At 32.7% G+C, this 27,634-nt stretch overlaps 5 protein-coding genes across 6 annotated transcripts; 3 read left to right on the top strand and 2 right to left on the bottom strand.

The window, feature by feature from the left end:
• Positions 1 to 351: 351 nt before the first annotated feature.
• On the top strand, positions 352 to 4,056 carry LOC111287035 (axial regulator YABBY 5-like). Its single transcript, XM_022877204.2, has 8 exons — positions 352 to 403; positions 575 to 664; positions 1,403 to 1,522; positions 2,777 to 2,897; positions 2,994 to 3,042; positions 3,160 to 3,235; positions 3,361 to 3,429; positions 3,578 to 4,056. The coding sequence occupies exons 1-8, from the start codon at positions 359 to 361 to the stop codon at positions 3,587 to 3,589; spliced, it is 582 nt and encodes a 193-aa protein (XP_022732939.2). The 5' UTR covers positions 352 to 358; the 3' UTR covers positions 3,590 to 4,056.
• Positions 4,057 to 5,019: 963 nt separating this feature from the next.
• LOC111287033 (tubby-like F-box protein 7) lies at positions 5,020 to 8,525 on the top strand. The gene is made up of 4 exons (XM_022877199.2): positions 5,020 to 5,529; positions 6,450 to 6,537; positions 7,549 to 7,678; positions 7,771 to 8,525. The coding sequence occupies exons 1-4, from the start codon at positions 5,161 to 5,163 to the stop codon at positions 8,345 to 8,347; spliced, it is 1,164 nt and encodes a 387-aa protein (XP_022732934.2). The 5' UTR covers positions 5,020 to 5,160; the 3' UTR covers positions 8,348 to 8,525.
• A 136-nt stretch (positions 8,526 to 8,661) lies between these two features.
• On the bottom strand, positions 8,662 to 10,661 carry LOC111287036 (multiprotein-bridging factor 1a). The gene is made up of 4 exons (XM_022877205.2): positions 10,462 to 10,661; positions 10,280 to 10,363; positions 9,168 to 9,250; positions 8,662 to 9,025 (listed from the first exon to the last, which is right to left on the bottom strand). The coding sequence occupies exons 1-4, from the start codon at positions 10,601 to 10,603 to the stop codon at positions 8,906 to 8,908; spliced, it is 429 nt and encodes a 142-aa protein (XP_022732940.1). The 5' UTR covers positions 10,604 to 10,661; the 3' UTR covers positions 8,662 to 8,905.
• A 514-nt stretch (positions 10,662 to 11,175) lies between these two features.
• LOC111287034 (uncharacterized) lies at positions 11,176 to 15,346 on the bottom strand. Of its 2 annotated transcripts, none has more exons than XM_089759342.1 (7): positions 14,510 to 15,346; positions 13,174 to 13,308; positions 12,997 to 13,086; positions 11,992 to 12,585; positions 11,787 to 11,912; positions 11,604 to 11,696; positions 11,176 to 11,443 (listed from the first exon to the last, which is right to left on the bottom strand). In XM_089759342.1, exons 1-7 carry the CDS (start codon positions 15,218 to 15,220, stop codon positions 11,342 to 11,344), a joined length of 1,851 nt encoding a protein of 616 aa, XP_089615468.1. In that variant the 5' UTR covers positions 15,221 to 15,346; the 3' UTR covers positions 11,176 to 11,341. The 2 variants fall into 2 exon arrangements, with proteins under 2 accessions (XP_089615468.1, XP_089615469.1); XM_089759343.1 differs by having other exon boundaries at positions 13,183 to 13,308; positions 14,510 to 15,334.
• Positions 15,347 to 15,914: 568 nt separating this feature from the next.
• LOC149519079 (polynucleotide 3'-phosphatase ZDP-like) lies at positions 15,915 to 18,760 on the top strand. The gene is made up of 6 exons (XM_089760205.1): positions 15,915 to 16,064; positions 16,154 to 16,213; positions 16,785 to 16,865; positions 17,353 to 17,424; positions 17,570 to 17,626; positions 18,689 to 18,760. The coding sequence occupies exons 1-6, from the start codon at positions 15,915 to 15,917 to the stop codon at positions 18,758 to 18,760; spliced, it is 492 nt and encodes a 163-aa protein (XP_089616331.1).
• Positions 18,761 to 27,634: the final 8,874 nt, after the last annotated feature.

Genomic DNA, 27,634 nt, shown 5'->3' with positions numbered 1-27,634 from the left:
TTCAGTGAAGAATATGGCATTACTCAAGTACCCACGTTCATTCATTCATTATATATACAACAGAAAATTTGCTATGATTTCTCATATATCATATATTATTTTCATTGTAGTTTTTGAAGAAGAAAAAGAGAAAGAAAGATTGTTGTTTGTTTGTCAAAAACCATCAATCATATTTCATTAGTAAGTTGACACTAACCCAAAACCTTTCCCTTTCCTTGTTTCTAACCCTAACCCCATATTCTTTTGTCTGCTTTCCCATGGCCCTATTCTCCAATCTCTCTGTCTTGCATGAATGACTGTGCATTGTGTTTGAAAATTTTAGTGAGTGAGAAAGGTACTCTTTTTTGTGCTGCCTGCCATGGCTCACAAATCCCACGTTTGTCAGTCTGCCTTTACCTTCTTTGTAATGATAGTTTATTGAATTTATAATTCCCTTTTTGCTTAATTTTTTTTCTTGTTTATAATTGTTTGTGCGGTTTCATTAGTAATTTCTTACAAGAGTTTGTTTTTGTGTTCTTGTTGTTCTTTTGCTCACACTTCTCTTTGTTTTCTTTGGCTTACACTTAATTCAAAGGAATCAGAAAAAAAAATGTCAAGCTCCAACAATTCTGCACCAGAACAACTCTGCTACATCCCTTGCAACCTTTGCAACATCATTCTTGCGGTATTTGAATTTTGATCCCTACCCTTTTTTTCTTCTTTAATATTCTATATGTCAAGATTTGAGTCTTAATATTGAAGAGTACTTATATCATTTTTTGAGGTTTTTTTATAATTATTTTAGGTTCTTCTGGTAATGAAGTCAGGTCACTATCCTAAGGCTTATTTTCTCATTCCTTTGCAGAAAAGTCATTAATTCTCTCTTATTTTTTTTTCTTTTGCAGATCTTACCTTCTGAGAGAAGTTATTAAACATAAATTTATTTAATTTTAGGAAGATAAAACAAGCATGTGATGATAGATAGATTGAATGATGATGACATTTCCTTCATATTTTCTCTGATTACCTCAACCTTTTCCTTATTAAAGTACTGCAGTATTTGCCTTGAATTTTTTTTTGCAAAACCCAAAAGCTTTTTTTTCAAGCTGATCATGGAAAATGAAAGGGACTATCTCAGTTGTCTTCCTCAAAACACCCATTTTCATGTAGAAAAAATGTTTTCGAACAATGAGAAAGGCCAGGGTGTGTTGAGTGTTGACTACCCCAATAAAAAAGAAAAAAGATAGCCCTAGATATTGAACCATTTGGAATTAAAAAAAAAAAAAACCTTATCTTTTTGCCTTGAAAGTTCAATTTGTTTCAACAGGAGAAGATCATGAAAAGATCCCAAATTGTTCATTTATGTTTCATACTTGGTTTTCCATTGAAAGATCATTAAACTTTTTCTGCATGACTTTTGCAGGTGAATGTTCCATGCAGTAGCTTGTTTGAAACCTTGATGGTCCGATGTGGGCAGTGCACCAATCTGTGTTCAGTGAACATGGCGACTTCCTTTCAATTCAGGGCTGGAAAAGATATTCAGGTGAAGATCATGGTTTTTGTTTCAAAGAAAATCATTTACCTTTTTCTTAAAACTTTTTTTTTTCTGGGAGATCTACTTAGGGTTTCAGGGATTTTGTCTCTTTATAAGGAAAATACAGTAATTTTTTCATTGGAGCTTGAAATCTAGGGTTTCTAAGCCTCATTTCTCTTTGAGAAAACCAAAGACTACTTGATTTTCAAAGCATCTTTTCTCATATCACGGAAAAAACCCTAGGAACTGTTCCAAGGACGACCCATAAATAAAACCTAATTCTTGAATGTTTTGTTTAAAGGTCAGGACTTGGGTTTGCTAATTAGGGAAAATAAATTTTTTAGGCATTTTTCTTTACTTCCATTGAGCTGTAATTTGTAAAGATTTCACCTTTGATTTTTATTGATTTTAATTTTAGGGTTTGTAGGTTTTGATCACTATACTGATTTTCTTTTTTCTTAAGTTTTGTCTTCTACCATACCAAATTTCAAAGCCTCAGTTTTTAGATCCCAAGGAAGCTTTCTTCTTCTTCTTCTTTTTTCTTAAATTTTTCTCACCCAAAAAGAAATATCATCTTTTTTCCTACTAAACATCAATCTTAGTTGTCACTGGGATATGGATTTTTGTTATTTTATATAGCACACAAAGCTTTTTGATTGATTTAGTCACTTCAGTGTTGTTTTTTCCTTTGTTTGTTTCTTTCTTTTTCCAAATTTTTGGGGAAAATAAATCTAAATAAGAAGTTTTGAGAAACAAGTAAATGGATAATTCTAAGATTTTTGCAGACAAAAATTTACAAAATAAGCTCCTGCTTGCAATTCTGAATCTGCATCTGCAATTATACTTCACAAAATTTAAAGGGTAAAACCCATATTCCTTTGTTTCTTTCTTTCTTTTTTCACATTTTTTTCACCCAATCCCTATATATATGAAATTATACTAACAAATTTTAAAGGGTAAAACCCATATTCTTAGTTCATTGGCTAATAACTTAAAGCATTTGGTTTGAGTGGTTTTTAGTTTCTTGGGAAAATTGAGGATATAACCATCTATTTCTTTACCCTAGATTTTACTGTATAGAGTTAGTACATCTAATTCCTGACACTACAAGTGAACAACCCTTCAGCCATGGAAAATTTATTGACAGAGAATTTATCACTAGCAATAATACAACTTAACACCAATTCTGAATATGAAAGTTGATATAATGCACATATAGTTGACTGATTTTGGTTTGTTGAAAACCGTTTTTGAATGTTTTAGGTCCCCAACGACACCTCATCGGAGTACAGAATTGACTTAGGCTCTTCTTCCAGATGCAAGAACAAGATACCAAAGCGAGCAACAACTATTACTACCACTCGAGAAAGGGTTGTGAATCGACGTGAGTAACCCATTCTTACCCTGGCCTAGATGATTCCTTCTGCTTATTTATATTAAGTACATTTGTATGGACTGTTTATTTTCTTTTCTTTTTCAGCTCCTGACAAGAGGCATAGGGCACCTTCATTGTACAACCAGTTCATCAAGTAATAGTGACTGTAATTTTTGAGTAATTTTTGTTCATTTTTTTCATGATTAATCCATGGTTATAAATTGATAATCCCTCATGTTTTGGAAACAAAAATTGGGATATATTTATGTAGAGAGGAGATTCAAAGGATAAAGCTGAACAATCCTGATATCAGTCATAGGGAGGCATTTAGCACTGCTGCCAAAAATGTAAGTGATCGTTACATCAAATGAGAGTCAAACTCATCAAATTTGAATCATAATCTGCAACACATATCTACATGATCATCAGACTTTGGTTTATGTTTTGATTTGATTTGGGTCCTCTATTAAAGTGGGCACGCTTCCCTCACATCCATTTTGGACTGATGTTGGAGACTGAGAATCAACCTAAGCTAAATGATGTAAGTACTTTCCATTTATAATCAAAGTACAATTCTCTTTTCTCTTCTTTCACTTATTGTTGATCAGAGGAACTGACCTATATCAACAATTTTGATGTTTTGGTGAATGTGGCAACCTTGTGCTGATTCACTACTCGGCTGATTCCAGGACTCGACCTAGTGTTTCCAACAGCTGCTGAAGTAAACAAATGGCTATTGATATTGGAAGATCATTTCAGTGATATATATGTTGTTGAAGTAAAAGGGTTTCATAATTGTTTGTTTAAATGCATTTGGACGAGTTGCTTTTGTCTATCAGTAATTCCATGTTGTGATTTGAATCGAATAAATACCCACAGAAAAACTTTTCACTATGTAAATTAATTGAGGCTCATGCATGATCAATTTCTACATTATATGAGGACGCCGAGAGACGGGAATTTGGGTGGCGCCGCCGCAGCAATTGCTTTCCTCCGTTAAAAGGGGAGACACAATTGATTTTTGCGGCGGAAAGATGTATCTAAATGTGTCTCCTTGATGACTGTATTGTAGCATGCATGGCGACACTTGTTTTTATATGTACTATTATCGTTCGTGTCCTCTCCTCTTAAACTATAAATATCAAGGCAGCCAATATATTTTTGAACATTTTTTGTATTTAATAACAAAGTTGCCTCTTGCATCTTTTCTGAAAATGGTTTTTTACTCTCAAATCCATTTGTTTTTCTTTTTGTAGAATGAATTTTAACTATGTAGAGGTGGTTCCCTTTATAAATCCAAGTTTCATTCGTTTCAATTTCTTTTGGCCAAAATTATTGTTTCAGTTTAACATATAGATGTTACTAAGAGAAATTATAGGGTTATGTTAATTTTGTTTATAAAATTAAAAAAATTTATTTTTAATAAATAAAAAATAAATTTTGTTATTAATTCATACTCTTTTTATTTTAAAATATTTGTTATGTATTGATTTTCATAAAATTAAAAAAAATTTTAACTTTAATGTATTTAATATTAAATTTAAAATTTTTTTATAAAATTAAAGTTTTATAATTTTTAATATCAAAAAATAAAAAATAAAAAAATAAAATTTTAAAATTAAAAAAAATAAAAGTTTTAGATATTCAAAAAAATATAATATAATTTTCAGACATTCTAAAAAAATAAACAAAAAAAAACAGAGAAAATAATATATATATATAAATTCATAAAAGAAAAATAAATGTAGATCCCATACGTACAATTTTAAATCTCTAATCCCCCAATTGAAATTAAATTTTTTAAAAAAATTAGATTTTATGCAGTTGAAACTTAAAAAAATTTAAATTTGTAAAAAATTGATAGATTTTGATTTTTCTTTTTTTAGAATAAAAAAAATAAATGACAAGTCAAAGCACTCAAAAGACAGAGCAGACATTTTGGGATTATCAATCAAATGTTACAGCTGAGCGGTTCATCGTAACAAAGAAGCGACCTAGTCAAAAGTAAAACAAACAAAACAAACCGCAAATCCCACCGAACCGCAAATTAATCACCTCCAATAATATACTGCCACGTTTCAGTGACTCCCTATCTTATTCGTCCTTTGTTTCTTTCGCTCACCGCTTCGCTGTTGTTACAATCATCATTATTTTTGCATCATTTTTGTTTTCTTTTTTTACTTTCCTTTCTTCAAACAGAATCCTCCATCTCTCTCTCTGAGTCTCTCGTCTCAAAAGAAAATCAGGCCAAGAAAAACCGCTCTTCGAAACGATGTCGTTTTCGTCGTCGTTGAAGAAGCCCTCATTCCTGTCACGGAGATTCTCAAGATCATTAAGATCATCGGCCAAAACGACGTCGTTGGCAGCAGTCTTGGCCACGGCGAATCAATTGGAGTCTTCTTCTTCATCGTCGTCACCGCCTTCGACTGAGGAGGGACGGGAATCGTGGTCGACGATGCTGCCTGAGTTGTTGGGTGAGATCATGGAGCGCGTTGAGGCGAGTGGAGATCGGTGGCCTCAAAGGCAAAGCGTTGCCGCATGCGCGTGCGTGTGTAAGAAGTGGAGAGAAGCTACGAGAGAGATCGTTAGGGCTTCTTCTCCTAATAGTGGCAAAATCACTTTTCCTTCTTGTCTTAAACAGGTTATTTAAATTTTCTTTTATTTTTTTAATCAATTTTTGTTTCATTTCTTCTTGTAATTGAAATTGAGATATAATTTCATAATCTGGTACTAATTTTTAGTTAGTATACAGAAATATCATTAAAGTTTCTAAATTTTTTTAATTTTGGGGGCTTTTTCTTAAGGGCTTTCTATATTTAAAATTTTTAGGATTTTAATTATTTGGGAATTGGGATTATTTGTGAGGAAATGATGGAAAGGTTTTTTTTTTTTTTGTTCATTTGTTTGGATTTTAATTTTTTGTAATGTCCTATACAGTTAGATCTTATTGATTGATGCATTTGTTCTTAGTATTTAATTTAGGGAATTTTAACTTGTTATTATTATCTTCTTCTCCCCCTTTTTTTTAAAAAGAATTTTCTCTGTATATTGGATAATTTTAGGGAAATGCATGGGGTAGAGAATTTCAAAGTTTAGAATCAAATGACATTTTTTAACATTTATTGGTGATTGGAAATTAAAATACGGTGACTTATAACCATGTAATGTTAATTTTTAGCTTTTAACATGATTTGCTTCTAATAGAAAGCACACCTTTTTTTGTTTGGTTGAAGGAAATTATAGTTTGAGGGTTAGAATTGTTTTCTTGGCAATTAGGAAATCTCGGATTGTCCCTTCCAATCATCAGAACTTAACTTGTTGCTTTGAACGCTTAAAACGGATTTCGGAAACATGATAAAGCATATAGAATTTCCGTCTTTTGTGATCATTAAACGTGCTTATTTTGCTTGCGAATATTAGTTTGAAATGGAGTTTTCAGAAATTGAGTTGCTTGTATGGTTGCTGGTTATGAAGCTGAAATACATTTAGGAATTATGGTTGTCAGTATGAATTTCTTATAAGTTTTGTGACTGATGGTTTTGTCGCCTTTTGTTAATGCAGCCTGGTCCAAGTGATAATCCAAACCAGTGTATTATAAGGCGGAGCAAAAAAAACTCAACATTCTACCTTTATCTTGCTCTTACTCCATGTAAGTGAATTTTTTGGTGTCACAAGCAAAACATAATTAGAACTGTTATGCTAAGTTACATGCTGATAATGAATTTGAAAAGAAGTGAAGGGAAAAAAATAAAAAAAGAAGCCTAAAGGGACGTAATTTCTTTTTCAAAGCTTATAAATTGACTTTTGACTTTTGTCTAGGAAGGATCATAAATGTAGATTTCTGTCTTCTGACCTAATACCTTTGCCTAAGTCTGCTTGACTTGGTCTTAATCTTGAAAATCTCCAGAATCGTTGACAAAGTCTATCTATCTCTTAATGGTCTTACACACCCATTTACTTTAGACCTTTGTATTGGACTATACCATGCATGGCATATTATCATCTTAGATTTGGGATGTGATGCCAGTGCAGTCCTACCCTTTTCACTTTAGAACAATGAATGGTGGCGTTGCTAATGTTATTTTATTAGAACACCTCTAATTTTTCTTATATCCTGTCTGTGGAAGGGTACAGAGAGATCTCATGTGCTAGCTTCTTAAAGTATATCTTGTAATTTTATTGGCTAATAGCTTTTAACCAATTTACTATTCCACTGATGCTTCATTGTTACATGCACTTTGGGTCTTTCTTTTTTATTGTAGTAATGTTGTGTGAAGCATAGTACCATCATAATAAGCATAGTGAAATGGTGATAAATTACACTTTCTAAAGATGTTCAGGACATCTTTTTATTACTGAGCCAGATATCTGATGTCTTTTTTAGTTTTACACCTTCCTTCCCTTGCCCATATTAAAGTATGTTACAATTAAGTCTGCAAGCAATTATTTTTCCTCAAAGATGTTGATGTCAGTTGAAAAGCTATATAAGTTTGTTACCTTATATTTACAAACTAAGACAAATTCTGTTCTTGTGATTTTAGTTCTTGAGAGCAAGTGATTTTAGTTGAAGTTCTCTGCTTTTGTTGTTGTCAATATGCAACTGGATGATATTAATGGTTAAAGTCTGGCTTATTTGAATTATTTTCATGATGCTTTGCAGCATTCACCGACAAGGGGAAGTTTCTGTTGGCAGCTCGAAGATATCGACATGGTGCTCATATTGAGTATATTATATCCCTTGATGAAGATGACCTATCCCAAGGCAGTAATGCCTATGTCGGGAAGTTAAGGTCTGTCTTTTTAAGTAAAAATAGAATACTTTAGAGTTCCTTTTGTATTTTTTTTTAGCTGACAGTCGCATGCAAATTTAAAATCTTTGCAGTTCGGATTTTCTAGGCACCAACTTTATGATCTATGATAGTCTGCCACCCCACAGTGGTGCAAAGCCATCGAGCAGCAGAGCCAGTCGCAGATTTGCAAGTAAGCAAATCAGCCCCCAAGTTCCAGCTGGCAATTTTGAGGTTGGAAAAGTGTCTTACAAGTTCAATCTCTTGAAATCAAGAGGACCTAGGAGGATGGTTTGCTCAATAAAATGCCCTTCACCTGAAGAAAGGGATGATGACAAGAGTTTATATGACTCCAAGACGAAAATACCAGAGTACGCCGCCTCCGGTCATACAATTTTGAGGAACAAAGCTCCAAGATGGCATGAACATTTACAGTGCTGGTGCTTGAATTTTCATGGTCGGGTAACAGTAGCATCTGTGAAAAACTTTCAGTTGGTAGCGACTGTGGACCAGAGCCAACCGGGAGGGAAAGGAGACGAGGAAACGGTTCTCCTCCAGTTTGGGAAAGTAGGGGATGATACGTTCACCATGGATTATAGACAGCCCTTGTCACCCTTTCTTGCTTTTGCCATCTGTCTGACAAGCTTTGGTACAAAATTGGCTTGCGAGTGATTTATTTTAATATTTATATATTATAGTAACCAAGTTGTGTTTCATGTTTAATATAATTATTTTCTGCTTAATGTTGCTTGCAAAAGTTTTGAACAGTCTTGGTTTGAAGAGACAAAACAAATCATGTACATGTTCCTATTGTATCTATAATATTCTCTGAAATTATTGGCTGCGAGCATATCTTACTGTTTTTATGGTGTCTTTTACATTAAAAAGCATGGTAACTCATGCTCTCCACTGTTTTCCACCCTAATTTTTCTCATTTTGAAGGAATGAATTTGACAAGCATGAATAGAAGATTACAATTTCGCTCCTACCAATAATCAAGAAAAGATTTTATTTCATCTAACTTTATTTTACTTGACAACCAGATTCCATACGTAACAGTTAAAGAACACACACCATTCCATGGTCATAGTCATCACACAAAGTCAAAGATACTGTTCTTACAAGTAACCCATAACAATAGTAGAAAACATTCATTTACACCAACAAGACTTAGGACTCAAGAAACTGGACGATATTTGACTTCTGTTTGATGTTTCTACATGAACCCCCTCACTTCTTCCCTCGCAGCTTTGTACCAAGAGCCCTCTCCAGTTTACCAATTATCTGTTGATTCGGAATGGCTTTTCCAGATTCATACTCTTGTATGATCTGGGGCTTCTCATTGATCATCTGTGGGATGACAAGAAAGATTAAATAAAGGAACTTGAAATTAAATAGACTCATCACACTCTTTAAGGAATGTTCATATGCGCGCACACCCAACATAGAGAGAGAGAGAGAGAGAGAGAGAGAGAGAGAGAGAGAGAGAGACCTGAGCAAGTTGAGCCTGGGTAAGTTTCTTATCCATTCGAGCCTGCATGATGGCTTTCTTCAGTTCAGTTGGCACTCTCTCATCTGTTAATAAGTTCAAACACCAATAAAAATCATCCTCAACTAAGGTGTTACACAAGTTAAAAACTGGTGAAAACATATGCAGTAAGTAGGACAGATAGGAATATATACATTCAACATTTAAGTTCAACAAATTACCAGAGCGCTGGTTTAGGATCATATCAAAATAATCAATCATGTAAATTCAGTATCATCTTGCTCGATATGGAGGAAGATTACCAAAATGTGTAATCAGGTAAACCACGGGTGTTATAAAAGAATATGCAAAATTACAAAAGCTCTATGTATATAAAATCATAAAAGCATAATTGAGGATCCAGAACAACTAATATAGAGCAAAGGTAATTCAACTAGCACATGACTAAAAACAACCAAACATTCTGGAATGAATGTTGTCGGCATAGAGTGAACTGACAAAATACCAGTTCTAGGGATAAAGGATGATTATATGGACCAACTAAGTCGGTTCTATTGTAACTATAGCACCAAGTCAAACACCACCAATGCCACCATTTCTGTCTCAAGCTTTTTTTCCCAGAAAGACAGAAAAGGGAAGGTAACCAAGATGCTTTAACAAAGCATATATAGGTGCATTTAAACTCGTATCGTTCCATAACCTCAAAGAAGAAAGAGGAAGCAAAAACTCACATACGCACACACACCATCAATAAACCTCTCTCTCTATCCATATTGCAAAACCATTTGTTAGATCCCTTTTGCTAATAAGTTAAGGAAAACTAACAGTTATAGAAGATTAAAACATTTTGGAACCTACTTTAAATCGTTGATCTGTTTGCATCTAAAGGATACACGACATTGAAATCAATCCCAACAGATAAATTCCTATAGATATGTTAGTATTACTATTCTACATAAAACCATCAACAATAAATTACGAAAATATTACTGTTTGGATCAATAAATTGGGAATTTTATACATTTAGCATACATCATTTATAGTTCAGATATATTTGCGTAATTAGAAAAAAATCTGAATTATGTGAATAAAAAAGGGAATAAAATATTTCTTACGAGCAAGATTTTCAGTTTCATCATCGAGCTTCCTTGTGTTCAAAGAAGTACTACTTGATGCTGCCCTGTTCGTCCCAGCATTTGCTGCAAATTTCAATTTATAAAAATTCAAAATTTATTCTCTATTTTCACTAAAAGAAATAAAAAAACCTAATTGATAAAAGGAAATAAAAAAAGAAAACATTTTTTGATGGATTCAATCTCGGCGCCGGCTCGACGGGCGGCGTTGACAACTTTCTCATCCTTCTTGGCGGCGGCGCTTGGGGCTTTCTTTCGTATAACCACCGGTTCCCAGTCTTGAGTTAAAGGTCCGATTCCGGCCATTTTTTCTTCTCCTTGATCGGATGAAGCGAAAGGAATCAATAAGACAACTTTTTTTGTTAGAAATTTTGGTGATTGCGAGGGGCTTCTATATATAGGTTAACAAACGTAAACTCTGTAAAGTTGTTTGGACTGGGTTTTTGATTTGGGCTTCCTACAATGCCCTAAATCAGATTAAAGTGTTCATTGGACGGGTTAGACTTTTCGGATTAAAAAACAAAACGAAATGAAGCTCGATTTAAGCTACCGGTTCAGTTATTATTTTATATTTGTTAAATTTTAATTAAATATATTATATATTAACAACACAATTTAACTGAATTGAGCTTAAAAATTTACGTCGAAACCCAACTCAGAGCTTGAAATTTAGACGAGAGAGTTCAACCCTTGAACTGAGTGAAGTCTAAACATGTAAGTAAGATCTCGATAAGAGTCGTCCTTTTTGTTTGTCTATGATAATGAAAAATGCTGAATGGAATTGATTGCTCACTTGGTTGAATTGAATTTGATGAGTTTAGTTTCAACATGCAAAAGCTTTTGCATAAGAATTGGTTCAGGTTGCACGAAAACGAAAATGGAAAAAGCAGACTGCCAACTATATTTCAACCTTCCGAGCAAGAGTCTTGAGCCAACAGAATCAGTGATAAAATTTCTAGAACGAAGTGACTATTCTTACCATCCAAATGGTAATTATGCAATGTTCATTTTCTACATCTACAATGTTTCCTGATTAAGATATTTCTACGTTAGATTGTAAGCATCCTCCTGCGGCTCATCAACACTTGAATTCTCCATCTGAATATTGCCTGCTTTAGGTTGGCTATCATTTTCCAATGACGAATTCTGTTGACAATGTATAGTTATTATTACCATAAACGACACGACTCCTGGAACCAAATTGCTTCTGAAAGTTAAAGAAGAGAATTCTATAATCGAGAAAGTCAGTTATAGAGGCCATGTCGAATGGATACGTAGATATTCAAAAAAACACCAACGGTCTCACCAGGGAATGGACTGCTTTATCTTCAGTTGCTTCAATATTCAGAGTCCTGTATTCTAAATTGTTGTCTTTGCTAGGCTCTTCACTGAAAGAATTCTGCAAGGTGAAGCTATTTAAAAAGAGAAAAAGGAGGGCAAAGAGTTGGGGGTTCCACTAAGCATTTATCAATAGGGGTTCATTACTGACCTCATTACTCATCAGCATGCAATTATTTTGATGTGCATCAATATCCTCCTCAGAAGTTGATTTGGAATCTGTTTTGTCTGTATGAGCATCTGGCTCATCCATGTCACAACCAGCTTTTCCGTCACGCTGACATTGCATTTATTTAACACAAACCATTGATGGACTGCATCATCACAGTTAAAAGGTATTATACATGGACAATTACCTGTGGCAAGTTCTCCAATGAACGACTCTGAGGCTCACTCTTTAACACAATTGATGGAAGATGATCAATATCCCAACCAAGAACCTTACAAATAACCAGCCCAAAAGCTCTATGAGCTAGCTTCCTTTTTGTCTTTGATACTGCAGTGGAATGCTGAATAAGCCCTACACAGCCTTTAAAAGTACTCCAAGCTTTCTTCCCAATCCCACAACAGACCAAACAACAGAAATCCCCGCCTCTACAGTTAGTCTCATAATAACTTCGGAGTTCATTGTTCTCTGTGAAAAGCCTCACAAAAAAATTGAACTCCTTGCCTTCTTTAGACCCATCTTCATCCATTAAATCATCTTCATCAACTTCATTATCATTTTCATCAGTGTCTGATCCAGCAGTTGTAGATAGGAATTGTTTGCAAGCTTCAAAGACATTTTGCTGCAACTGCACCATGTTGAATCTAATCTGTTCTTCAACAGAAACCACATGCGTTACAGGAATAGTGCAGGGCTTAAAGCTGGGCCATTGCCTGGTTGTTGAAGTATCAGTAGGCTCTATGCAAGGCCATTCTGCAGTTCTGATCTGAGATGACTCTAATCCCTGCATTATGCACATTCCAAAACAGATCTAGATTTTGATGATACCCAAATCATTAACCCATTTTTACCTATTTTCACATTCACAAGAAAGGGTGAAAGTGAGGGAATCTGAAAGAAGCACTTGGGAGACACCATAACTTGGTCAATGCTTCGCGAGAACTGTGTAACTGAAGTAGGATTAGTTTACCAATTCTCAAACTTCACCAGGCTTTTCCCCAGAAAACACCTTAAATACTATCTTTTTTGTCCTGTTTTTCACCAAATAATGATTTTTTTATACTTGTGGATCATCAAGAAGCTTATTATAGCTCCTGGTGGTATGCAATCAAGGACAACAAGATTAAGGCTGCTGGTAAAGTAATTGTGCATGATTTGTATGACATGGATATACTGCTAGAAAACAGTTTCTCACCAGATCATTAACTGCTGCTTTATTTAGTTCTGCATCTGAAGTCTCAAGACTTTCAACATTTTTATTGACATCACCCCCCTTTAAGGAATTCTGCAACCCGAAAGGCAACAAGATAATTCTTTATTTAGCACAGGTTCCACCAATGCCCACGATTTAAGCAAATAACCTTACACTCACCTTACTAACCTCACAGACCATCACTTCAGCATCAATGTGATCAACACCAGAAGCCTTTATTTCAACTGATTCACTACCATCAGTATTCACACACTCCACATTACCCAAAATAACATTCAAATCATCCCCCTTATCCTGCCAAATTCAACATATGCAAATCCTGTGAACTTGAAAAGCCAAAATTAACAATGCACGAATAATGTCAGGATAAGAAACATTATGTCAGGATAAGAAACATTTGAAAAAGCCACAACTTGGTTAAAATTAAACAAAAGCCTGTTTTGTCTAAAATTGAATAAATGAGGTTGGGCTTTAGCACATTACAGAAAAGCTTAGTTTCAAAATTTTCTAGGAGAAACTCCAGGCTTTTGTACAACTGTTGGCATATCCTTAAATCATCTATTGTCCTTTCTGTAAATGATTCATGAGATTAAATACTTGTGGATCATTAAGAAGTAACATCATACAGCTATTAGGAATGAAATAAAGGTGATGACATTGAGTTTACCAACAAAAGAATACTGGGTACTTTAGTATTTCAGTAATTTGGTCATTAATTTTCATAATATCAAAAGTTTGCAAATCTGACAAGCATAGTTATCCTGCTCAGTTGCCCATGAAATGCCAACCCTACACTTATAATGTTGAACAACAATTAGTCTATTATTATGATTTTTGTTTTTAAAAAATTCGGCTATCTAGTTGATTTTCTTTAAAATCAAAATCCTCATACTTCTCTTTTACGTTGTAAAAATACAAAATCTTACTACTATTTTGAAATTGAAAGATACAAGATTACACAACTAAACTTCAAGCAGTTGGTTTTATCACATCATAAAATGGCCACTACCATTACAACATGCAGAAAAAGGCCATAAAATGCTAACGGAAAAAAGTAAACATTTAAACTCTTAGCAGATAATTAGATGCCCCTTTCTTGACTTCCACATCTGAATTTTCAGTTTCAAGATTTCCCACATTTTTATTGGAATCATCTCCCTTCAAAGTGTTCTGCAACATAACACAATTAGAATACAATTCCTTATTGAACTTCACATTCAATTCCTAAACTCACATTCCATAAAATTCCTCATTGATTACGCAAGAAATCAGAAAAAACTCACACACATCACAGACCATCAATCCAATATTACACCTTTTAACACTGCAAAGCTTAATATTCACAGCAGTTCACATCACCGACAATTATTCTTACTACAATTCTATAAATTATTAGTATGCATTACCCTACACTTCAAATGTTTACAATTTGATGATTGACAGAAATAATATGCAAGGAAATTCGAAAAAGTCAAACTGAACATAAGAAATTTACCTGGAAGTCCAATGAATTTGCCAAACTACGACTCAAAGGCTCCCCGTTTAACAAAATCACAGGCAACCTATCAATGTCCCAACCAAGAACCTTACAAATGACCAATCCAAAAGCTCTATGGCCTGTCTTTCTCTTTGTTTTCGAAATTGAGATACAATGTTGAACAAGTCCAACACATCCCTTGAATTTCTTACCAACATTTTCACCAATGCCACCACAAACCAAGCAAAAAAACTCACCTTTCTCATGATTCTCCTCATAGTAATCCCTCAACTCACTGTTATTCACAAAAGTTTCCATGAAAAACTTATTCACTTCACTCTCTTCATCATCATCATCATCACTTGTGTTGAAAAACTTTCTGCAACGTTCAAGAACCTTGCTTTGCATTTGCAAGGAGGCAAACCTGGCTTGATCTTCAACTAAAACAGGTCGGGTCGGTTGGTCTGGTTTAGAGTTGGGTTCTGGCCATCCGGAAGAAGAAGGTGGTGAGGTTTTGATAAAGATGGACCAGTCGTGCCCAAGGTCAGGTTCGGGTGGCGGGTAGGATCCGGAAGGCGCAAACTTTTTTCTCTTGTTGGTGAGGTTCTGGATTAAGGGTCTGGGTCTCCTCAGGGGTTTAGGGTTAGCATTTTGAGGGGGACCTTGGTGCCAGAGATAGTGTAAGTAGATTACTTCATCTCTTAGCCTTTTCTCATCATATGGATTCATAGGAAGAAGTTTTTTTTCTTTTTTTTCGTGGGTGTTTTATTTGTTTTGTTGGGATTTTTTTGAGAGAATTCTTTTGAGTGGAGGGATAAAGTGGTGAAGGAGGAGAAAGAGTAGCTAGAAAATTCATGGATAATTTTTGGGTATATTTTATAAAATTTAATTAATTAAATATTTAAAATAATAAAAATAATAAAAATTTTGCTCAAAACAACATCGATTTGATAATTTTTAAGAACATAATGTTAATGGAAATAGTATCTATATTTTACTTTTGTTTATAAAATAAATCCTTTTTGTTTCTATTTAAAAAAAAAAAAAAGACTTAAAAACACATTAAAAATGGTAAAATATTCACTTTCCTCCATTTTTTTCTTTAATTTTCACCTTTCTCATTTTCTCATGACCCAAACACATTTTGACAACTTAACAAGTCTGAAGACACTCCTACTAAACAAACACTAAACATGAAGGGAACCCATTAGACCCCATTTCTCTTGCATGTTAAAGCTCTCTTTTTTCTTTGCAACCCTTAATAAATTAAAAATTCCTTTTCTATTCTTCCTCTTCCTCTTCTCCAAACCAAAACCTCTAACTTTTTTTCTTACATTTCTTTTCACTTTCGGAAAAAAAGGTGAAAAATGCCTACCAAAATCATAGTTGAGTATGCTAAGTCTAGCAGGTCCTTTTGCAAGAAATGTGGCAAAGGTATAACTGCTTAGGCTTGAGCTTTGGCCTTGTTACTAGAGATGCTAAAGACATTGACATGACCAAATGGCATCACTTGCATTGCTTCCCGAAAAAGATTGATTCCCTTGATGTAATTCAGGGCTTTAACTTACTCAAGGTTGAACATTTTTTTTCTTTTCCTTTCTAGCCAAAAAGTTAAAAAAAAAATTGGGTTTTGATTAAAAAGTTTTTTTTTATTTGTGTCAGGGTATTGACCAAGAAGCCTTAAAGAAATTAACAAATGGGTCTGATAAGTTGTCAAAGCATGTACTTAGTTAAATTTTTGTGATTTGGGATTGCAAATGTTAACTGGTGTTATCTCTTGCTGGTTAACTTTAGATTTTAGAGTTTGCTAGGTGGTTTAGCTTGGAAGCTTGATAACATAGTTGAGTTTGATTTGAGAAATAGTAGTTGACCATGTTTAAGTTATATTGGCAGTTTAGGTGAAATTAAGTTGGTTATTAAAGAATAACTTGATTTTAAATAGAATGATGATGATTGAAGTTTGTATGTTTATTGTGGGGCTTCGAATCCAAATTTTGGATCAAGTTTGTGTAATGATGAAAAGTTGTGATCAAGAGGACTTAGTTCGGTATTTGTTTAAATTTGTATGGAATGGAATTGTAGTCATATACAGTTCCAATGTTTTGCATTTCCATAATTTTCACATAGGTTGGGCTGCTGAAAATTGCTAGGTTGTCTTCACTTGGTAATGTGTTCGGTTTTTCGTTTCCTTTCTAGGGTGAAGAAATACCAAAATGAAAGTTATGGTTTTGTCACTTCCATCTTTGTTAGTGTATCAGCATCCTTTATCTATCTTATAATGTTTCATAAACAGTTACGGAAAAAAGAGGATGAAGTAGAAGAAAAACAAGAAGAAGAAATCGAATTGGAGAAAAGCAATTCAAAGAAAATTAAGGTGGGGGTTATTCCTTTCCACTTTCTTGCATGATGTAGAGACTTTCAGAAATAAGAAAAGAAGAAAAGAAGAATACATTTTCCATTTTCACCTTTACATTGCACTTCGTATTATTTATATCATATTTTATGTATCTAGCACCATTTATAGAGATCATATAAAGACAAAGAAGATAATAAAGTGGAGAAAAGTTTTCATAGAAAATAAAGGGGTAGATTATCCTTTCCTTATTTCTTGTATGTGGAGGAACCAAAAGAAAAAAAACTGTGATCACTTATTATGAATTCCATCTTCAAAACCTGCCTAATTGATTGTGGACTAATTTGGCTGTCATAGATTGACCAAACATGTTGAAAGTGTGGTCAGTTATGTGGTTAATGCTAACTTTTACATATAATTGCCTACGTATTTGTTTGAGATCCTGAAATTTGTGTAGTTGTGGAGCCCAACAACTGATCAGCTTTAACTTTTATGTGCTCTCAACTAGTTGTTAGTGCCTAATGAGAAAGCTGAATTGGACATAGCCTTTTTTGCCTCTGATGTCAAGGATAAGTATAAGGTATAGTATATTTTGCTTGTTATAGATTATGTTTTTGAAACTTAGTAGATTCTAAAAAAGTTTCTTTATTTTAAGCTCAAATGTCTGTCTAATTATTGCAAAAATTTTTATCTTTACTTGTTTGTATTGTTTTTCTTTTCTTTAGGGTGTTGCATTAGAACCAAAATGGAAGGCAAATCGGACAATTATATTTCTTGAGCGGGTGAGATACCAATCATATAGTACAAAAAAGAAATGAAGCAGGGAAAAAGAAGCTGGTTTCATGATGGTGGCTACTAAAGCTTAATAATTGGTCTAATTTTGCATATTTTAATTATTATTATTATCAGCTACATATTTATTTCTTTCACTTTCATCTCTTTCATCATTTTGTTTATTTGATCTTCTGGTGGCATATCCAAATACTTCTTAGGTCAACACATAATCTAATGTTATTGAAACATTTTTCCTTTTAATTTATTTGTTGGTATGGAGCACTTCAGATATAAGGTGACATCTCATTTTATCTTTCTTAGGATAATGGTCTTCATGCTTTAGGTAAAATTGCTATTTTTCTTTTGATTTTGATTGTTGTTTGGCTAAAACATTTATTAAAAGGTGTGAGAAAACACTTATTTATAGCTGATATAGTATTATAATCTGTCTGTTTATATTTGTATATCTAGAATTAAGTATTTGTATTCTTGGAATTAAGGACAAAAAATTAGGGTAGACAATCTCTTAATTATAAGACCAGTTTTAGTAAGATTTGATTTCTTTGTTTACCTAGTAGTTAGTTGTATATAAACTTAAGTGCTTTGTATAATTCTTTATGAGTAATTTTTAAATATACACTCAATTTTATTCTTAGTTTTTCATATAATTTTATTTCTTAGTTTTTTCATATGGTATCATAGCTTTAGGCTTTTTTGAGAAGAAATTTTTTTCAGCCTTCATTATTGAATTCTATTTCAGGTTTTCATATCTAAATCTTGTTAAATCTTTCAGTTTTATTTATTTTTCTTTCTTTAGCCTTCATTGCCTAGAATCGTTTCTGGTTAAACCTTTACTATCAAGACTTGTTTCAGTCCTGAAAAAGATAACCATATCAGAGATAGCAGAATTTGTCACTACTAATTGATTTGAGGAAGTGACAACTGGTAAAACCACAGGAGTACTACAGAAGTCTTGAGAACAAAGAGAGTTGGACAGAAAATAGATTGAGAAACTAAGAAGCCTATTGAAAACTCTCAAAAAGTCTACTGAGTTATGTTCTTTGGGTAAGGTCCCCAGTTCAGCTAAAGCTTCTGGTTCTCATGGATTAAATGTCTCAGTTAAGCCTATTACAAGTTTTTGAGTCATTGACTCTGGAGCCACAGATCATATAACACATTTCTCACCGAAGTTTAGTATATATACCCTGTGTCCTAATAATAAGAAAATTATTATTGCATACTGTTCACTTATAAAGGTGGCTGGATTAAGTGATGTTCAAATTAATCCCTCGTTTGTTCTTAAAAATGTTCTTCATGTTCTTAGATTGTCTACTAATCTTATATTTATACAAAAACTTACTAGAGACATGAACTACAAAATGACTTTTTATCCTTCCTATTGTGAATTTCAAGACTAGAGTTTAGGGAAGAGGATTGGACTTTTTAAGGAGAAAGATGGACTATACTATCTTTAGACATCAAGCAACGCAAGTAATATCAAGAATAGTTTACCTTTGTCATTTATATCTGAAAAATCTCTCAATAAAAACAAAATCTAGCTTTATCATTTTTGTCTTGGACATCTTTCTTTCGAAACTTTGAAAAACATGTTTCCTTCTTTGTTCAAAGAATTAAATGCCAAAAATTTTCATTGTGTTGTTTATGAACTCGCAAAGCATAAACGTGTGTCTTTTTCAATTAGCAATAAAAAGAAGTTCTATTCCTTTTTACTTAATTCATAATGACATATGGTGTCCCTCTATAATTCCTAATATTTTTGGTGCAAAGTGATTTGTTTCTTTCATAGATGAGTGTACCAGAATCTTTTGGATATTTTTATTTAAATCTAAATTAGATGTGAATAATTTGTTTTTAAGCTTTCAAAACATGATCCAAAATCAATTTGGAATGAAAATCAAGAGATTTAGGTCTGATAATACAAGAAATTATTTCAATAAAAGTTTATCTACCTATTTTCAAAATGAGGAGATTATCCATGAGTCATCTTGTGTTAATATTTCACAGCAGCATGAAATAGCGAGAGGAAAAACAACCATTTATTAGCCACAATCCAAGCTTTACTTTTTCAAGTAAACGTAACCAATTCCTACTAAGGTAAGCTGTTATCATTGCCACACATATTATAAACAGGTTACCTTCAAAGGTTTTGGGATTTAAAACTCCTATAAAACTACTCTTACAATTCTATCCCAATTTTAATACCACAAACAACCTCACACCTAGAATATTTGGTTATACATCATTTGTTCATGTTCACAGTTATAATGAGGGAATTCGATCCTAAAGCAATTAAGTGCATTTTTGTAGGGTATTCATCAATTTAGAAAGAGTATAAGTGCTATCATCCTCCTACCAAAAAATTTTATATGTCTGCAAATATCGTTTTTTAAAAAAGTAAACAATTTTTTACTCAACCTTATATTCAGAGGAGACTTCATTGTGGAAGATAAGAATAAAGACTTCTTTTTGCTTGATTTGTTCTCCCCTTCAACATTTTCACCTATTAATTCCTTTGAGTCTAAACCTATTTCTTTTGAGTCTAAGTCAAACATTGAATTTGAGTTTAAGCTTATTCCAAACACAAAAGATTTGACAAAGGATAATATTGTTCTTGATTCTATGAAGAAATTACAGATGTACTAAAAAAAAAAAGTTTCAGATCCTAAATTAGTGCAAATCCAAAAACTTGATCCTAATTTTGAAAATGAGGTAACTACAGTCTTTGACTTTGTTTTTCAAAATAAGCATGAATCTTATAAAACTATAAGTAATGATTATGATCTACCTAATACCATTAGGAAAAGAACTAGAAAATGTATTAAGCATCCACTATACCTAATCTCTAATTTTGTATTATTTGAAAATTTCTCATCAACCCACAAAAATTTTCTTGTGAGCCTAAATACTATTTTTGTTCCAACTACATTATCCGAGGCATTATCCAGTGAGAAATGAAGGCAAGCTATGAAAACAGAAATGAAGGCTTAAAAAAAAAACATGAGAACTGATAGAGTAGCCTAAAGAAAAAAAATTCAGTTGGATGTACATGGGTTTTTATTGTAAAATACAAGACAGATGGTACCATTGAAAGGTATAAAGCCATGTTTGTGGTTAAAGGCTACACTCAAACTTATGGAGTGAATTATCAGGAAACTTTTGCTCCAATTGTCAAGATGAATATAGTTAGAATTTTGTTATCATTGGCTGCAAATTACAATTAGCAGCTTCAATAATTTGATTTAAATAATATTTTCTACATGATGATTTAGAAGAAGAAATATATATAAAGATTTCACCAGGATTTAGAGGTCATTTAGAAGCAAACAAAGTATGCAAGCTTTTATATGGGCTTAAATAGTCTCTTATAGCTTAGTTTGGGAGATTTGCCGAAGTGATGCTAGTAATGAGATATAAGCAGAGTCAAGAAGATCAAATATTATTTATCAAGCACTCTAATTTAAGGAAAATCACAGTTCTATTAGTATATGTTGATGATATAATTATAGGTGGAGATGATGAAAAAGAGAGAGAGAATGTTTAAAACAGTGTTTGACTAAAAAATTTAAGATAAAAGAGCTAGGGAGATTGAAGTACTTCATAGGAATTGAAGTAGCTCATTCACGACATGATATTTTCATCTCACAATAGAAATATGTGATAGATCATTTGAAGAAAACTGAGAAGCTTGTATGTAAACCTGCAAATACTTTTATAGATCCTAATCATAAACTTAGAGAAGCTAATAAAGATGTTGCTATAGATAAAGAGATATACCAGAGATTAGTTGAAAGATTCATTTATCTCTTACATACTAGACTTGATATAACATATGCTGTGAGTGTGATAAGTCAATTTATGCATAATCCTAAAGAAGTGTACCTATAAGTTGTCTACCATTTATTGCACTATTTAAAGACTAATCCTAGGAGATGTATCTTATGCAAAAAAAAATTAGGATTGGTTCTAGAAGCATATACAAATACGGATTATATAGGTTCAGTAACTGATAAAAGATTCACCTTAGGCTACTGCACTTTCGTAGGTGGTAATGTTGTAAGTTGGAAGAGTAAAAAATAAAATGTGGTGCCAAGATCAAGTGCTAAAGCAAAGTTGAGAGTAATAGCTTAAGGAATTTGTGAACTACTATGGTTAAAAATTATCCTAAAAGACTTGAAGATTGAGTAGGATGAATCAATGAGACTTCATTGTGATAACAAGTGTGTTATAAGCATTGCACACAATCTTGTGCAACATGACAGAACAAAATACATTGAAGCAGACTAATATTTCATAAAGGAAAAACTAGTTAGTAGGTTGATTTATACACCGTATGTATCAACAAAGAGTCAATTTGTAGATGTATTGACTAAAGGTCTCAGTAGTGCAACATTTCAAGAAATTATTTTCAAGTTGGGAATGGAAAACATCTATTCACTAGCTTGAGGAGGAATGTGAAAAAACACTTATTTATAGTTAGTTATAATCTTGTTGTTTGTATATTTATATTTGTATCTCTAGAATTAAGTATTTGTATTCTTAGAATTAAGGATAAAAAATTAGGATAGACAATCACGCAATTATAGGACTAGTTTTAAGAATATTTAGTTTTCTAGTTTACCCAACAGTTAATTGTATATAAACTTAAGGTATTTATATAATTTTTTATGAATAATTTTTTAATATACATTCGGTTTTATTCTTAGTTTTTTATACAGTTTTATTTTTTAGTTTTTCCACAAAAGGTATGGTTGAATGCAAGTTTTGTGCTTGGCTGTTCAACATATATACATATGAAAATGCATAAATCAGACATATCTTGGCATTGGATGAACGAAATAAATGATTGTTTTACTGTCAGTTAATTTCACATCGTTGTTAAATGAGATTCTCAAATTCGACTCGTTTTTTCTATAACATTTACTTGCATGCCTATATTTTAACTTGTTTTTGGTTCTGAATGATGTTACATTTTTAAAAATCTTTATTCCTTATTTCCATGCTATTGAAATTGGTACAATGGAGTATAATTTAAGAATAAGTGCCCAATGGGGTTGCATTTTATTAAAAAATTTATTTGTTTCTTTATCTTGTGATAAGTTCATAACAATGTTATTGATATAGTCTTTTTTTGTATTGAAATGTCTTAACATATTGTTTTTAGTTATTAATAAAAACAAAAAAAAGAAAAACAAAGCTAAAGCAAATCAACCTACACAATGGGGAGGCTGGGAATGGGAGTTAGAAGTTTAGGAGGTAGGGGGAATAAAGGGGAAATGGAAATGGTTATTGTGCCTGTCATAATGTCTAGATTCGGGGATCTATTGCTAGACATTGACTTAAGGGAGTCGCCACCAATCTTTTTTATCTAGGTGCGATTGGCCACCTAAGGAATCTGTCCTTTCAGGGAACACTTAAGTTTAAGGCTCCCTAAAAGAATAGGTTCAGGTCTACTAACCAGAACATGGTTCGGGGTTCGGAGTTCGGTTACGTGTGAGGAAGGTTATAACACCCTCACAACGCCCATCAAAAGATGGTACCAGCTGAAATTTGTGTTATCTAATGAGCCTTAAAATTTTACCAAGTAATTAACTATTGAAAATTATTTTCAATTGACTCTAATACTTTTAGCAAAAAATTGAAAAAATTCCCTCACCTCAAGAGTATGCAAGAAAAACTACTGTTTCACCTGCAGAGGCTCCATCGTCAGATTTTTTAAAGAAAAATCAAAATCAAAATCAAAATAAAAAGGAAAAAAATGATTGTTTTCGTGTAGGAAAAATTGATACTTTCAACTTTTCCCAAAAAAAATTCTTTTGAAGCTTTCATTTCGAGGAAAATTGATACTTTCAACTTTTCCTCAAAAATTTATTTTTCAAAAATTTTTAATTTCGAGAAAAATTGATACTTTTAACTTTTCCTCAAAAATCCATTTTAAAAAATTTATTTTTAAGAAAAATTGATACTTTCAACTTTTTCTCAAAAATATTTTTTTTTATTTTTATTTAAAGAAAATAGAATAATAAAACAAAATAAAAATAAAATAAAATAAAATAAAATAAAATAAAGAAAAGTAAAACAAAAATAAAAATAAAATAAAGATAAAAAGAATATTAAATAAACCTAATCTAATAAATAAAAAATAAATAAGTAAATAAATAAAAAAAAGAAAAAAAAACCTGGAACGACTCGGAGTACGGCTCGGCTTGGCTCGGCTCAAGGAAGAGAAAACGGCTCGGAGAAGCGGCTTGGAACCTCGGCTCGGCTCGACTATCGGTTCGAAGGGAAAAAAACGCGCGGGTCAGGAACCGGGTCGACGCTCGGGTCTGGTCGGATCTCGATAAAATGCGCGGATCCTTTGGGTTACTTAAGGCAAAAACGACATCGTTTTGGGAGGGTATATAAGGCTCTTCCATCTGTTTTTCGACAGAAAGCTCCTCCCCTCTCTCTCTCTTCTTTTTTTTTCCTCTCGTTTCTCTCTAAATGGTCGAAGAACTCCGGTTGAATGTTCATCGGATTCTGAAAAATTTTGCCAAAATCTGGGTTTTTCACCGAAAGTTCGTCGAAAAGTTGGATCCTTCACTGAAAATTGGGTAGCTCACCGAAAACTTCAAAGTTGGCCGAAACTTTCACTGAAAAATGAAACTTTCGTCGGAAAATTCAATCGGAATCTGGAATTTTCCAGAAATTCCTAGAAAAAAAATTGCCAAAAATCTTCAAAAAATTTCTGCTAACTCCCAGAACACTTCTAAACCTTTTCTTAGCCTTCTATACTCTTATATACGCCTCTTTTCTCTCAAATCAGTAACTTTTTGCTCACTGATTTTTTGTGTCTTTTGTTCCGTTCCAAAAGGTCCCTTTTATAAGGATTGATCAGGAGTTTCTGATCAATCTCAATTCCTCTTTGGATCGAGATTCAGTCATTGAATCCAACATGGACTCTTCTGATTGAATCCCAATCTAATTTCCAGCCAGATAAATAAAAAAAATAATAATAAAAAAAAATCAAACGAAAATAAATCAGATAAATAAAAAAATTAACAGATAAATTAAAATTAAATAACAGATAATTACATAAATATTAACAGGAAAAAAAAAGAAGAAAAAAAATAATAAAGATATATACATATTAATAAATACATAAATCTAAGATAAAAAAATAATAATAAAAGAAAAGAAAAAAAAATATACATATGTAAAATAATAATAATAAAAATAAAAATAAAAATAAAATAAAAATATAAAATACAAAATAAAAATAAATTAAAAAAATAAAATAAAATGAAGAGAAAAAGAAAAAAAATACAGATTTACCCATTTGGATCAGGCCCAATTGATCCGGGCCTAGACCAAATTGGGTGTCTACAGCTGCCCCTCTTTTCACATTTTCTGTGAAACAGAAATTGCGCAAAGACGTAGACACCCAATCAAATCTCAACTCGACCTTTTTATTTTTTTTTTAATTTTTTTTTTTGTTTTTGATCAAAGCTCCTCTAAACAGAGGCTCAACGACTTTGAAAGACATAAATGGCTCCTCTAATCAGAGGCTCAATGACTTTAAAAAAAATAAATTACTCCTCTAAACAGAGGCACCACGACTTTGAAACATAAATTGCTCCTCTAAATAGAGGCACTACGACTTTGAAAAGTAAATTGCTCCTCTAAACAGAGGCACCATGACTTTGGAAAATAAATTGCTCCTCTAAACAGAGCCACCACGACTTTGAAAAGTAAATTGCTCCTCTAAACAGAGGCACCACGACTTTGGAAAAGTAAATTGCTCCTCTAAACAGAGGCACCACAACTTTGAAAAGTAAATTGTTCCTCTAAACAGAGGCACCATGACTTTTGAAAAGTAAATTGCTCCTCTAAATAGAGGCACAACGACTTTGAAAAGTAAATTACTCCTTGACAATCATGTCCAAAGGAGTTGAAAGTTATGTTTGAAGGAATTTCAGGAGATTATACCCAAAGGTCTTATAAATCAACCCTGATACCAAAAGACATCCTATTTCAAGGATTAGGAACTTACCTGACAAGCCTTTTTTTTTTCAATTTTGAAAATGTCTTCACATCTATCTTCTTTATGTGCGATATTGGAACACCCCTGTTTTTTGAATTTATACACTGTACTTTCCTGAAAGTAGTGTACGCTATGCAATGCATATGAATTTCAATGAATGCTATGCAAATGTTGGCCAATTAATTCCTATTCAATATATGGTACTCAAGTTTCTCAAGCTTTTTTTTTTTTTTGGGCATCAAGCCTTTTGATTCTTTAAAGATTCAATTACACTGCTCTCCTAAGATCGAACCAGTGTAGCTCTCAATTGTCTTTTCCACTCACATTGTTCCTGTAAGAAATCTCTTCCCAAATTCAATGTCCTAATCGTTTAATTCATCAAATTATGTGCATGTACTATTCAAACGACAATGCCACCATGATGCATGTAATGCGAATGTCAATAATGTCATGAAATCCTAAATAATTGTGGAATATGGTCCTCAAGACCTTACCATCTCACATTCTCCCTTGTTTAGTTTCTCAATACTTTGGAATAAGTTTCATCAATTGATCATCACTTGACCATCATTCAATGGACTTCTCAGCATTAACAAATATCAAAACAAGTTTCATCCACCATTACTAGGTCATTACTCATAGGTGTTTAACCATTCCAAAACAAACTTTGTCCACTGATCATTTTCATCATTCAATTACAACTTGCAAGTCATATCGACCAATTCATCCTTGTACTCATCACTTGGTTATACCATTTTTCAAGATTTGCCCCATCATATTCTCCATTTGATCACATCATATATCTTTTCAAATCATCTCTTTTAGGTTTCTACCATTTTTTCATTTTGTTACCACCATCATCTTAGATTTTTTTTCAAATGAATGCAAGATTCTTTTAAACACATATTCATTCATTCATTATCATTTCAAATCTTGACAAATACAATGCAATCAAGCATTTTCTCAATTCATTCTAGGGGTGTAACAATAAGAGAACACAAGGTGAATTATGGTAAAGATAATCAATGAAGATCTATTTTGGTACAAAACAAATGAGAAAAGAAATAAATTAGATACATGTCATTGGGATGAATGGTATGTCCAAATGATGAATATTCAAACAATTCTCAACATTAATCAAGGATTCCTTTTTTAAAAACTCATTCCATTTACTGTTGAAGTTATCTTGAGCTTGGCGAACTTTATCCAGTCTTTGAGGGATCTTCAAATGTCTTTAATCTTCCATTCATGTGAGCCATTTGACCTGGATCTTTCTCACCCTTTCAGGTTTTCAATTTGAGTTTTCTCATTTTTCATTCTTTCATTCTTTTTTTTTTCATCATCTTTTTTTTTTCATTTTTCATCCATTGTTGATATCTTTCATACATCAAACTTTAGAGCAATGTAGCATGATTCCATTGCTTTATCATGAGCATACCTTCACTCAACATGTGATCATTCAAGTTGAGTATTCACACTTGATCCAAATGAGCTTTTCAAGGTTGTAATGTAGGTCAAGGTGAGGGATCATAAAAGAAATGGATATAATAGGCTCATGACATATATTAAAAAGGTTCAAGACCGAAGGATCATTTGATGCAACTTGGCATTTTACCCCAACATCATTTCACTACTTTTTCTTTCCTCACACAAAGGATTCTCATTACTTTGCCCCAAGTCATGTGTGGTATTTTTTCTTTTTCTTTTCTTTCTTTTTCTATTTTTGAGTCTTTTTGTGATTTTTTTTTCAAAAATTACCCCCCAGTGTAGAAGGTGATCCTTGGTTAGGGTTCTTCAGAAAAAGAAATCATAATAGACTCAAAGGGATAACAATAAATGGTTTTTTGAATGGTAAAAGAAAGATGACCATTTTTCATCTCAATTGTGAATGCCTTTCTTGAACATCATCTATTGAACAAAGCTCATGAACCTGTATAAAAGATTACACATCTTCAAGACATATCTATTTCACCTC

Source organism: Durio zibethinus, chromosome 4, assembly GCF_047325235.1.
Source record: "Durio zibethinus cultivar Kanyao isolate XHJ-2024 chromosome 4, ASM4732523v1, whole genome shotgun sequence".
Taxonomy (NCBI): Eukaryota; Viridiplantae; Streptophyta; class Magnoliopsida; order Malvales; family Malvaceae; genus Durio; species Durio zibethinus.
The sequence above is the reverse complement of the archived record's forward strand: the minus strand, read 5'-3'. Positions and strand labels throughout refer to the sequence as shown.